Source organism: Barbus barbus (genome assembly GCF_936440315.1).
Source record: "Barbus barbus genome assembly, chromosome: 42".
Lineage (NCBI taxonomy): Eukaryota > Metazoa > Chordata > Actinopteri > Cypriniformes > Cyprinidae > Barbus > Barbus barbus.
In genome coordinates this window covers 16,716,021-16,728,859 of record NC_136720.1, presented here as the reverse complement: position 1 = coordinate 16,728,859, position 12,839 = coordinate 16,716,021, and the positions used below count along the sequence as shown (strand labels likewise).

Below are 12,839 nucleotides of genomic sequence, written 5' to 3'. Positions count from 1 at the left end.
TCCATAACCACACTAAGCGCTATTGTCTGATGCTGTTCTTTTTCTCCAACAGAGATCTGCAAGATCTCGATGACTCCACTCAGCTGCCTCTTCTCTGTCATTTCTCTGAGACTGCAGAGGGCCTCACCACCATTAGAGCATTCAGGTCAGTGAACTAAGGGTTTTCCGAAAGCACGTGGTTGTTTGAATAAACCACACTTTCTCTCTCTGTGTTCTTCTAGACTGGATGCAGAACTAAGTAGTTGCATATGAGTGAAAACAGAATTCAATGCGTCTTTATGATGCAAAGCCAATAGTGTACAATATCAGCCATGCAGAAGTGATGCAGTCTCAGTGGCTCCAGGCCATTTCTTATAAACACATTGTGCTTATTCACGCATCCTTGATTTAAAGTAATCCAACAATAAACATTAAGAGATTAAGCTTTCATCTCCTCTGTTAAGTCTCCAGAGTGTTTACGTGAATGGATTGAACGCACTTATTAATCACAGCTGTGTTAGCTAGTCAGTCATGGCTCTGTATCACATTCTAAATGGTTTTGACACAAAGTAAAAGGTCTCTGTTTCCAGGCACGAGGCTCGCTTTAAACAGCGGATGTTGGAGCTAACTGACACCAACAACACGGCCTACCTGTTTCTCTCTGCTGCCAACCGGTGGCTGGAGGTCAGAACTGTAAGTAAAGTTGAGTTTTTACTGTAGTATAGGTTGTTAAGAAACCATCTCCAGCCAACTTTCAAACACAACGTTAATATGAAGAATGTAGTCTATGTAATGTTTAAAATTACAGTCTTGCTGATTAATTTATCATAATTAATTAATTTAATAAATATCATTCACTAGCTGGTTTTCCATCCAAAGTTGTGCAAAATTGGAATAAAACATTTGCGAATAAAGACTGTTTCCATCAAACTGGTTGAAGAAAACAAAATCGTTACTTCCTGATAAATTAAATATCACTAAGAAAAGTAGTTTTCACTTTTTCTTATGAATTTGTACAATCCCATTTGTACGTTTTTGTATGATATTCTGATATTCGGCTCATTGAAGGTTAGGTTCAGGGTTGGAGCTAAACCTAAATTGTATGTTTTTGCATAAATCACATCCTACAAATCTGTACTAAAACGCCACCTCATAAAATAGACACAAATCACTGAGAGCATCATGAAAGTTTGTTTATAGAAATACCAACACAATCTCATAACTATTTTACATTTTGGCATATTACTGGCTAATTCATATGAATTCGTACGGTCCAATTTATACGTTTTTGTACATATGCTTACGCCCCACTGAGAGTTAGTTTTAGGGGTGGAGCTTTATGGGGGGAGGGGGGTTCTCCAAAAAATACTTACATTTTCTCATGAGATGTAGAATAGAGATTTTTTAAATTTAATTCATTAATATTTATATTAACAATTGACTTATAACATTTAATTAATTGTATTATTACCAACTAACCTTGGTATCTTAAAATCCCTATATAATAATAGCATTTGTATTTTCCTCTCAGGATTATCTGGGTGCTGTGATTGTCCTTACTGCAGCAGTGACAGCGATCTGGTCCACATCTCAGTCTGGTCTGGTTGGACTTGGTCTAACATACGCCCTCACTGTGAGTTATCCATTTAAACACAGCTTTATTGAATTTCTAGTGGTCATCTGTGATTTAAAAGCACTTAAAAGTCCTCAACATGCTTTGTGTTAAGGTGACAAACTACCTGAACTGGGTGGTGAGGAATCTGGCAGACCTGGAGGTCCAGATGGCTGCGGTAAAGAAGGTCAACAGCTTCCTCAGCACAGAATCTGAGAACTATGAGGGATCCATGGGTAATAAATCCTTTCCTGACACTATTAGTATCGTTTTTAATGATTATCCACAGTATTATTTAGACTCTAAATTAAGATTTATACCTACTAGATAAAAAAAACATATTTCTGGCTTCCAAAGCGCTGCTACATGTGCATTTTCTCACATTTTAGTGCATTAGGACAGAGCGACCTGACACAAACCACTGAGAGCATCGTGAAAGGGCGTTTAGTATGTAGAGTCTAAACGCTCGCCTCTAGAGACAAAGCAGGAATGAGCTGAGAAAAAGGAGAAGTTTTAGCTATAGCCTGTTAGCGCCACTGTTAGACTGAAACAATAGTTTATTCTCCATCTACTTCTCAGTGACATAATGGAAAACTGGCCTGGATAGCAGTAGGTATGAGACTAAACTTTGACATTTGGACACCATATATAGCTGTGTTAATTGCAGCTTGATAAAAAGGGCTCACTTGCAGTGTTCTGAGTTTTTTGTTGCCATTGATGTATCGGTGTTATGGCTACTTTATACTCTCCTCAGATAAAGTCATGTGTGGCAGCACTTAATCCACTGACTGGGCAGAAAGGAACATTCTGTAGTTAACCATACTGTAAACTAAATTATATCCATAAACATGCTTTAAAGGTTAAAGGTGCAGTATGTTTTTTACACTTAAAAAGGTTTTGTGCCTAAAGAAATTAATGATATGCACTCACATGTAATTATGCCACAATTGGTGGCCCAAAAATTTTATTTTATTCCACATGAACATGGTAGCCCCTCATGATGCCGTCATGTTGAGATCACATAACCAGTCAGATATGTCAGTTTTGCTATATTTTATCTCACAACAGTTATAATATTGAATATATAAATATTCACTTTTTTATTTCAGATGTCTCACAGGTACCGGAGGACTGGCCGCAGCATGGAGAGATAAAGATCCATGATTTGTGTGTCCGTTATGACACCATGCTCAAACCCGTCCTCAAACACGTCAATGCACACATCAACCCTGGGCAAAAGGTACACAATAAGCCACTCTCAAAAAAATTATTTACTTTTGCATCTTTATTTTTTTATTTTTATTTTTTTTTTACTTTATCCAAATTGTTTTTCAGTTTTAAAGTAAATATTTAATTCATGTTGTATGAATAGGCAAGTATGGTTAAACAGCTATTCAATATGGGTTTACTAAGCAATAAATAATTATTAAACCATTATTAAAAATGGTTTTCGATCATTTAAATGAAGTGAAAGTAAAATATACATTACATTTACATGTGTAAATTTTGTATGTGCATATATATATTGCGCATATATATATTGCATATATATATATATATATATATATCTTAAATGTTTTTGCTTACATAATATTTGTGTGTGTACTGTCTCTATATGTATATATACTGTAAATAAACACACATACATGTAAATATTTATTTTGGATGCGATTAATCATGATTAATCGATTTAACAGCCCTAGCTAAAACTGAATCAAAATTAAAACTAAATAGAAATATATGATTTAAAAAACTAATAAAAATAATAAAAGCACATTATAAAATTAAAATGAAGAAAACAGTTTAATTCAAATGATTAATAAATACTACAATAGTATATTAATAATGTTAAAATAACAGTTCAATAAATAAACAATATTATTACTCTCAATCTGTCTAATGAATGTTGCCCGTAACCCTCAAACATATTATTAAATTGGTCCTAGATGCCACAACCTCCAACCAAAGCTGACAATGAGAATTTGGTAGTCCTGATACCGATCGACCTGTTGTAGCACATAACACGCACGTGCGGTTTTGTCACTGTAGCGTTTATTTTCTCATTGCACTGTGAAACCACAGTTAATCTCTGCCTGAATATCAACTACACAGTGTAGCAAAACCTACGCAATTTGCAATTCCATCATAAGCGTTTATCTTTATTAGTCTAACTTGTTTTTAATAGGTGCCCTGGCTCTCAATATACGAGTACGACAGCACAGATTGCTTCTTGTGACATGGGAACTGTAACTGTCAGCACTAGTTTGTGTAATTTAGGAGAGCAGCCCTGAGCGTGTTTATACAAAAGCAATCTGAAAATGTCAGGCTGTGTCAAGTGCTTACGTGTTGTTCTTTTTGTCCCAGGTGGGCATCTGTGGCAGAACGGGCAGTGGAAAGTCTTCGCTGTCTCTGGCCTTCTTCAACATGGTGGATGTTTTCGAAGGTAGGTCTTCCCAGGACATCTTCCAAGTCTCTATTTAATGAACTATTATGGTTCACTGAGCATTACAGTGCTCAGATGTATGTCAAGCTTGCTGCTGGGGAGAAGCTGACCCTGGATCTCTAAAGTAGAAAAAAAAGAGTTTGGAAAATATGGAGGAGAAAAAAAAAGAAAAGCTGTGGACGTTTTTGATAAAGTTATTTTTAATGTCCTCAGCTGCTTACCCTAGAAACATTTATTTCTTTTCCAGTGTTTGTTCTTTTACCTTATGGTTACTGTCACTTTGACAAGCAGCCATGATGTTATATTTAGACATTAACCATAGAGATCTGTTGAGTCTTACTGTCATTATTGACAGAATTTCTTTGCCTGTTTGATTTAAAACGGAACCATAGCTTCATTTGTTGTAAGATATCAAACAGACAGTGTTTTAAAAAAGCTGTTATCTAAATCATGCAATATATTTAGTACAACGTTCACTAATGCATTTAAAAAAAAATCTCTACTTCTTTCCTTAGTAATTAAAGAAAAATAAGAATTAAAGCAATGCTATAAATAACAGTTATAACTAAATAGTGTTATTTTAGGGATATTGATTTTATTATTATGACAAACAAAAATACATCACATTTATTTTCTCTGTGAGTTTTATCATATTTTTTCAGCGTGCAGCATTACCATATTTGTCTTAGTCAAAATAAATCTTTAGCCAAATCAAACAGTGCATGCCGTTTTGTCCACATGAGCACGGCTGTTAGAGATGTTTTAAATCAAAAGTGCATGGACTCTCTCTTCACTGTGTCCATATAAAGGTAAAATGAAAATCTTAAGAGCGGTGTTTGGTCTCCTGATATCCACTACAGACCACTATGTATTAAAGTCAAGTTATTGTAAACTGACCTGAACACCCAAAGCTACTAAAACAATCCTTCAGGGAAAGAAGAAAAAATGTTATTGCGATTAGTTTGAGATTTTGCGAGGAGCTAAATATAGCTATATCTTATATAGTTAGATATGTTAAATATCTGGTAACTGATGCAAAACACATCTATGGAGTTAATATTAAATTTATATTGGTATATAATAGAAAGTGTTTTATGTGCTGTAACTCATTGCCATTTATAAACACCTTTTAAATGGTTTAACTCAAATTAAATTAATTAATTAATTAATTAATCAGTGTAGTTTCTCAATTAATATGAGCTAAATATAAAATATAAACTAGAGATGTTAACTAAAATTAAAACTATTAAAATTGTTAAAATAATAAATAATAAACAAATAAAAATAAATTAAATTGATTTTTAAAAATCAATAAAATAATTCTCAATATTTAAATAAAAGTTAAAAATATAAATATAAACCAGTGGTGTTATTTTTAACTAAAGTTAAGTTATTAAAAATGTCAAAAATAATAAATAATAATAGAAAATTAAATAAATAAGAATAAAATTAAATACATTTAAATAAATAAATACAAATATCAGTGTAGTTTTTCAATTAATATGAGCTAAATATAAACCAGTGTTGTTATTCTTAAAACTATTAAATATTGTTCAATTATAAATAATGAAAATTAAAACAAACATACAAACAAATAAACTTAAAATAAACAAAAATATAAATATTAGGTGAAAAACTTGAAAACAAACAAATTAGATACTGCTTTGGTAACTAACTGAAAGTTAAAATTAATCAAACTTAAACTGAAATAAAAATAAATTAAAGCTAAATATAAAAATAAAAAAATTATAAAAAACAATAAAAGCACATAAAATAATTAAACTAATGACGACTGAACATATAAAAATAAAATCTAATTCAAAACTTGTGCGTTGTTTGCTCTAGGAAAGATTGTTATTGATGGCATTGACATCTACAGGCTTCCACTCCAAACCCTGAGATCCCGTCTGTCAATCATTCTACAGGATCCAGTGCTGTTCAGCGGGTCCATCCGGTATAAACAAGCAAACATGCTCGCTCAAACATACAAACAGACACAAAAATACATTTGTATCTGTGTAATGCATGCACCTCACGCACACTCACTAAGGCTGAACTGACCCAAACAGACAAGACCAGGGACAATAAACATGCACTTCCTGCCTGACATTTTTAATCAGAAGTTCGGCATAAACACAGATCATTTACAAAACACAGGGAACGCCAGGACGTGAAATAGGGGCGTTTTGATATACTGCTGTTCTCAGAATAAGCTATACATTCTTATGGATTTAGTATTTTATTCCCCTATATGTTTCTTTTCGAACAGTGTCCTATTATGCTCTATTACAAAGTCTTGATTTTGTTTTGGGGGTGTACTAGAACATGCTCTCATGCTTGGTGGTTTGAAAAATCACATTATTTTTCACATAATTTACATTATTACAATACCTTTCTCCCCAGCCTGGCCCAAACGGCTTGATTAGTTCCGGGTTTGATGAAGGCCCGCCTTCCGAAAAAACAAAATGTGTTGTGATTATGTAGCTGTCCCAGTGCGTTGTGATTGGCGAACAGCTTAGACGGTGTTTCAGTATTGCCCCGCCCCTTGCCAGACCAGCAAGTTCGTCAATATTGCCATATCAATTCAGACCTCGAGAATATTGAACAAGAGGATCACGCAGAACCTTTGCACGCACCGATACGGCAAGACATATCAAATTGGCAATGTTGTTGTTGTTTTTGGCTAAATCACGTTTTAGATGGGATGTCAACAACAGCTTAAAAATAACTGCATTGACTATGTACAGATAAGTGCAACGGTAATATGTATTATGTATTATGTTTATTATTTTAATTCTAACATTATAACTTGAATTGCACTGAAACTGTTATACAGTTTGAACATCCAAGATTTTCTGAAAACAGTCGGTTTCCATCAGAAATACAGTGATATAAAAACACCCGCACTGGGTTTCAATTTTGAAACGTGCAGAGCTCAACCAAGCGTTCTCCCCACCGCCAACCATTCAAATTTCCATAGGCGGGATTTACAATTTATGATGTCACAAATACAGGAAAACAACTTTGTAGTCCAAACGAGCCGTTCGCTGTAGTTCTTGAAAAGGGATTTTAAAAAAAATGAAATATCTCCCTTTGGAGTGGACTTTGAGATTTGTAACTTTGTAGATCGTTTTATGCCCAAACATACACACTACACACTGACTAAAATTCAAAAAGTGAAAAAGCATAATAGGACCCCTTTAAATATTTATTTCACTGGATGTTCAATATGTATCTACAAGTGTCCTCGACTTCAAGCTTGTTTGAACTTCTCACGGATACTCAGTGTCATGTTTGTTTCTGAAGACAGTGAGCATATGGGGTTTGTTAAAAGAGGCCGCCAAGGGATAAGAAAGAAAATAAAACTGAACCACCATCACAAGTCGTCTGGGAATGGTTTTGGGCAAGCTGTTGTCATGACAATGTTTATACGAAGCAGGCCTAATGGATCATTGGGCCCAGGAGACAGAGCATACAAGTTATTAGTACAGCAAATCTTTCCTTGATTTTAATTTCGGAAAATGTAGGGCCATAAAGGAAGAAGCTGTAGTTGGAATCCATTTCCCAGTGTGTTAAAACGGATGTGAATATGGGTTCATTAACATTTCCTCTTATGGTCATTGGGTGCATTAACACTACGTCCCCTGAGTGTGTTATTCATTAGAAGCTAAAGTTCATCCAAAAAATGCAATTCTGTCATATTTATTCAAGCTGATGATGTCCCACATCTTTCTTAAGTGGAACAAGAAAAGAGTTATTTTGAAGAATGACTAAGCTGCTCTTTTCCATACAATGAAAGTGATGCTTATTTTTTAAGGTTTTTGAAAGAAGTATCTTATGTTCACAAAAACTGTAATTTATTTGGCCCAAATTACAGTTAAACAGTGAAATATTACTACAATTTCAAGTAACTGTTTTTTATTTTAATTTATTTTAAAATATAATTTATTCCTGTGATGGCAAATCTGAATTTTCAGCAGCCATTACTCCAGTCTTCAGTGTCAAATAATCCTTCAGAAATCCTTGTAAAATCCTAATTTGGTGCACTAGAAACATCATTAATGCTGAATTTGTGCTACTTTATAATTTTGTTGAAACAGTGATAAATTTTTTTAAGGATTAGAACATTTTTAAATAGCATTTATCTGAATTAGAAATCTTTTGTAACATTATAAATGTATTTACTGTCTCTTTTGATCAATTTAATGCATCCTTGATGAATAAAATAATTGATAATTCTTTAAAAAAGAAAAAATCTTACCGACACCAAACTTTTAAAATACCGCATATTTAAACCAGTGATTAAGCCCTTGACTATTGAATAAGGATACTGTTACTTACACAATATTATCATATAACTTCAGAGGACTTGAATATAGCGCACGAGTCATACTTTTATGGTGCTTTTTTAGCCCAGTCTTCCTTCACTTTCATTGTAAGAAAAAGAGCAGCATGAACATTCTGCTAAATGTCTCCTTTTGTCTTTTTATGGGTTTGTAACGACATGATGAAATTATGGCAGTTTTAATTTTGGGCGATTTGAATGTCTGCTAATTCTTTTTATGCATGCTTTTGTTTGCATCTTTGCATTTTTAGGTTAAATCTTGACCCCGAGTGCACTTGCACTGATGACAGGCTTTGGGAAGCGCTTGAAATCGCTCAGTTGAAGAATATGGTGAAAGCACTCCCAGGAGGATTGGGTAAGAATGATCCTTTCTAACTGTTCAGCCCTTATATCAGGATCGGCTGACACCATAATGTCAGTCACCTCATGATTTTGATACTGAGTGAAAATTTTCTGTTGCAATGAAATGCTGGAGTTTTCTGACCTTTTCATGATGACCTTAAGCATTCAGTTTTATTTAGTGATAAGTGATATTTGGTCGATCTGAACAGCTGTAAAGCATCATGCTGTACGTATGTCATTCCCCAGACGCTGTGGTGACAGAAGGAGGGGAGAACTTCAGCGTGGGACAAAGACAGCTCTTCTGTCTTGCACGGGCCTTTGTCCGCAAAAGCAGCATCCTAATTATGGATGAGGCGACAGCTTCTATAGACATGGCCACGGTAAAACCACATATACATCTACGGAAGACCATTTCCATTCCAAAAGAAAACAATCATGATTTGGTAAACCATAACGATGACATAAAAAGTCGAAATTATGAGATACTACATCATAAGTCAAAATTCTGAGATGAAATCAGGTTTACGAAAGCGTTGCAATTATGAGGAAAAAAAGCATTATTAGCATAATTATGACAAAGCATTTGGACATTTTCTCTCATAATTCTGAGTTTTTTTCTGAGGTCATAATTTTGACTTTATTCTCATAATTATCGATTCTTGTTTGGGTCGTGTTTTGGAAAGAACGCATAATTTCTGAACGCTGAATGCTGGAAAAACTTTTTTTTGTATTCAAATGTTTTTTGTGGTAAATTCAACAGGAAAATATTCTTCAGAAAGTGGTGATGACTGCATTTGCTGATCGGACGGTTGTCACTATAGCAGTAAGTTACCCTATATCAACTTTATTTTGCTGGTCTGTATAAGAAATGGGCACAGAAATATAGAAGTAGATCTTTAAAGGGATAAAAGGACTTTTAATGCTTGCCAGGCTTTGACATCTTCAATCCTTTCTCTGACTTCGTCATTTTTTCACCACTTCTGACAGCTGATAATCAGTCACTATCAATCTCTTGGCATTAACAAATTGGCTCATAAGAATATTATAAGCCTGCAGCCACTGTAGTCTGTACTGTAAACTCTCATTCAGAGCAACAGATACACAAAATTGGCCTTTCTGCCTCTGTTTGTGTCAGAGAACACGATTGAGCTCTGAATAAATGCATCTCTGTCTGCTGCACTTTTTCACCCATTTTCCTCTCCTCACCCTCATCACCCTTTTCCCCTCTCTTCTTTCTCCTTCTTTGTCCACCCGTCTCTCTTCCTCTAACACAGCACCTGGTTTCCTCCATCTTGGAGGCGGAGCAGGTGCTGGTGTTTTCCTCTGGGACTCTGGTAGAGTGTGACAGCGCTCCTAACCTCTTGGCACAGGAGAACAGCCTCTTCAGCATCTTAGTCCGGACGCACAAGTAACCGTGCCTTGGCTCCGCCCCTAGGCACCTATGCCATGCCACATTGGTTGGTAACCAAGAGCTTCCTATGTGTGCAACCTATTAGAACACTTCAGCGCACAGTCACTAACCCTAAAAAATGCTGGGTTGTTTCAACCCAACTTTGGGTCAAATATGGACTAACACAACTTTTGGGTTAAAAAAGTATTGGAAAATTTTAACCCAACAGCTGGGTTAGTCCATTTTTGACCCAAAGTTTGCTTGAAACAACCCAGCAATTTTAGAGTGTATTCTAAAGCCAGCTGACTAGTGTTTGACTACTCTTTTTTTTCAACATTATGATTTTAGGTTGAAATGTATTTATTTAATAATTTTTAATATAATTTATTGGTTTTTACCTGGTCAACATTTATCTTTAACAATTTTTTAGAACCTTTTATCTTTTTTTCTAACAAATAAACACAATTTGACAAATACATTTTTAAAAATACAAATAGCCACAATATAGGTGTTGTGGTTGATGGTTTTTATTATTTTTTTAAATATAACATAAAGGCCTGACCAGGTATTCCAAGAAAACACTTTCACGAAAATTTGAAAAATTATATTTAGTTGTCTGCGTGTTGTTAACTAAAACAACTGTTAGAAATGTTCAACTAATTTAGTTGAAATAAAAAAAATATATAAACAAATGATGAAAAACTAAACTAAAATTAGCAATATTGCCTCCGATACTATTTGTTAAAGGTAGAGAACTAAAATTATTAGAACTAAAACTGGTATAAAATTTAAAATAGATAGAGATATTTATTTAAAGACTAAAAATGAAAAACCTGACATTACTAAAACTTTAACCTGAATTTAAAATATAAAAATAAAAGATAAAATATTAATAAAAACTAAAAATGATGCTAACCTTTGGCGTTTATGATAGATGGGCCAAGTTATTTCAGGGCTCTTTGTGAGTTTCACCGAATGAGAGGCCTGCACCTGCTACCGTTTTGTGCGCTGGAAATGGATAAGATGATTGTAACGTTCCCTCAAGCTGGTTTTCATTTAGACTGTAAACAGCAGCTTGATGTTTTACTCTAATTACAGAATCCGGCAGCGATTTGAGCAACAAAAGGGGATAGTTAAACAATCTCAACAGCTAAAATGATGCTTTAATAGAAATACATTTGCACACATCTACTTGATTGCGCCTGTTTTCCACAGCATCGTGTCCACACTATCCTGACGGCTGATATAGTCATTGTGATGAAGCGAGGAAGCATCATGGAGAATGGAAAACCAGAGATTCTAATGGAACAAGAGGACAGCTTATTTGCATCCTTCGTCAAAGCCGACATGTAGTCAGTCATCTCCGTCACCGCATTGATTTATACCGCTTTTGGCCTTATGAGAAAAATGGGAGCCATTTTTGGGAGTTGCATCGTAAAGGACTCCTACACACAGACTCTGAACTGTTATTGTTTTATATGAAGCTCAGTATTAGACTCTTTTTTTAGCATTTTCTTACCTTACGGTTCTTTTTCTAAATTGATGTACTCTGAAACGCATAAGCAATAAGCATTTATCAACTGTGTTTTGATTAGTACCAACACTGTACAGAGCACGTCTGTCCGGTTGAGGCCTGACGCTCTTGTCTGTCTGTCTGAAGTGCATTGCTGATACAGATTTAGGGAAGGAGGACAAATATAGCTGGCTCCCCAAAGCCTGCACACCTCACATACCTGTGGTGAGCCCTCACTTTCTGGGGAGTCCTGCAATATCCACCAGATCAACCCTAATGTGTTATTCACACCCTATATACAAAACTGATTGTATTTTATACTTTGTACTGTATTCCTCTTATACAAATTACTTAACCAAAAACCTAGTTTTTTCCTTTGGTGACAATGTTGTATCACTCTTAATTAAGTAATATACCGTTTTACATTTGCTCCTTATCCAAAACCCAAAGAGGGTGAATTTCACACACATATATATATATATATATATATATATATATATATATATATATATATAGAGAGAGATAGAGATAGAGATAGAGATAGAGAGAGAAAGAAAGAGAGAGAGAGGACGTTTTATCTTCACCCTATAAAAACACCAGAAAAGATTTACCTTATATTTTAATGCTCTAAGCAAACAGGCCTACACTTTTTCTGAGTACACTACAAGTTAAATATCATTTCAAACCATGTAATTTCTCTCTTCTAAGCCGCTATGACGTTTTATTATAGGGATGTCAAAACGAGTCTGCAGTCTTTGTGCAGCCAAGCGATATATTGTACACATAATGTCCTCGTCCTTTAATGGAGTGCCAATCTGTACCCTCACCTCCCTTTCACCCTTTAACCTTCAGCTTTCTTTATTTGATAGCTCTGCTTTCTGGAAGTTACAACCAAAGATGATCTAAACAATATGTTGTAAGTGACACTTTGTCCCTGCAGTAAAATGATGCATAGCTGGAACCACTGTGGGAAATCGTTCCGTTCACTGGATGCTGACTGTCAGGGCCGGTGATTTGCTGAATATTTGCAGTGAGCTGTGATGTTACACTTGAGCAGTGATATTCCAGTAACTTGTGAACGCAACCATGTGCGTAAAAATGCAACTGACACACTTTACGCACTCTGGTGATATGTAAACATGATGTAAAACTTAACTAAGAGCCAACAGCAGCACATTTAAGTCAAAAACATTTCAAGGTTTTTTGTAATTACTT

The 12,839-nt window shown here is 34.8% G+C and overlaps 1 protein-coding gene across 4 annotated transcripts in view; it reads left to right on the top strand.

Annotated features, from left to right (window-relative positions):
* LOC306861156 (ATP-binding cassette sub-family C member 9-like) overlaps positions 1-11,982 on the top strand; it is a 35,744-nt gene extending 23,762 nt beyond the window's left edge. For all 4 annotated transcript variants that reach the window (XM_079403269.1, XM_079403267.1, XM_079403268.1 and 1 more), the window contains 11 exons: positions 53-145; positions 570-672; positions 1,511-1,612; positions 1,707-1,827; positions 2,701-2,831; positions 3,956-4,034; positions 5,880-5,988; positions 8,631-8,734; positions 8,968-9,101; positions 9,482-9,544; positions 11,327-11,982. In XM_079403269.1, the coding sequence (XP_079259395.1) occupies positions 53-145; positions 570-672; positions 1,511-1,612; positions 1,707-1,827; positions 2,701-2,831; positions 3,956-4,034; positions 5,880-5,988; positions 8,631-8,734; positions 8,968-9,101; positions 9,482-9,544; positions 11,327-11,464 (1,177 nt within the window). In that variant the 3' untranslated portion in view covers positions 11,465-11,982. The remainder of the gene's footprint in view (positions 1-52; positions 146-569; positions 673-1,510; positions 1,613-1,706; positions 1,828-2,700; positions 2,832-3,955; positions 4,035-5,879; positions 5,989-8,630; positions 8,735-8,967; positions 9,102-9,481; positions 9,545-11,326) is intronic.
* The last annotated feature ends 857 nt before the right edge of the window (positions 11,983-12,839 follow it).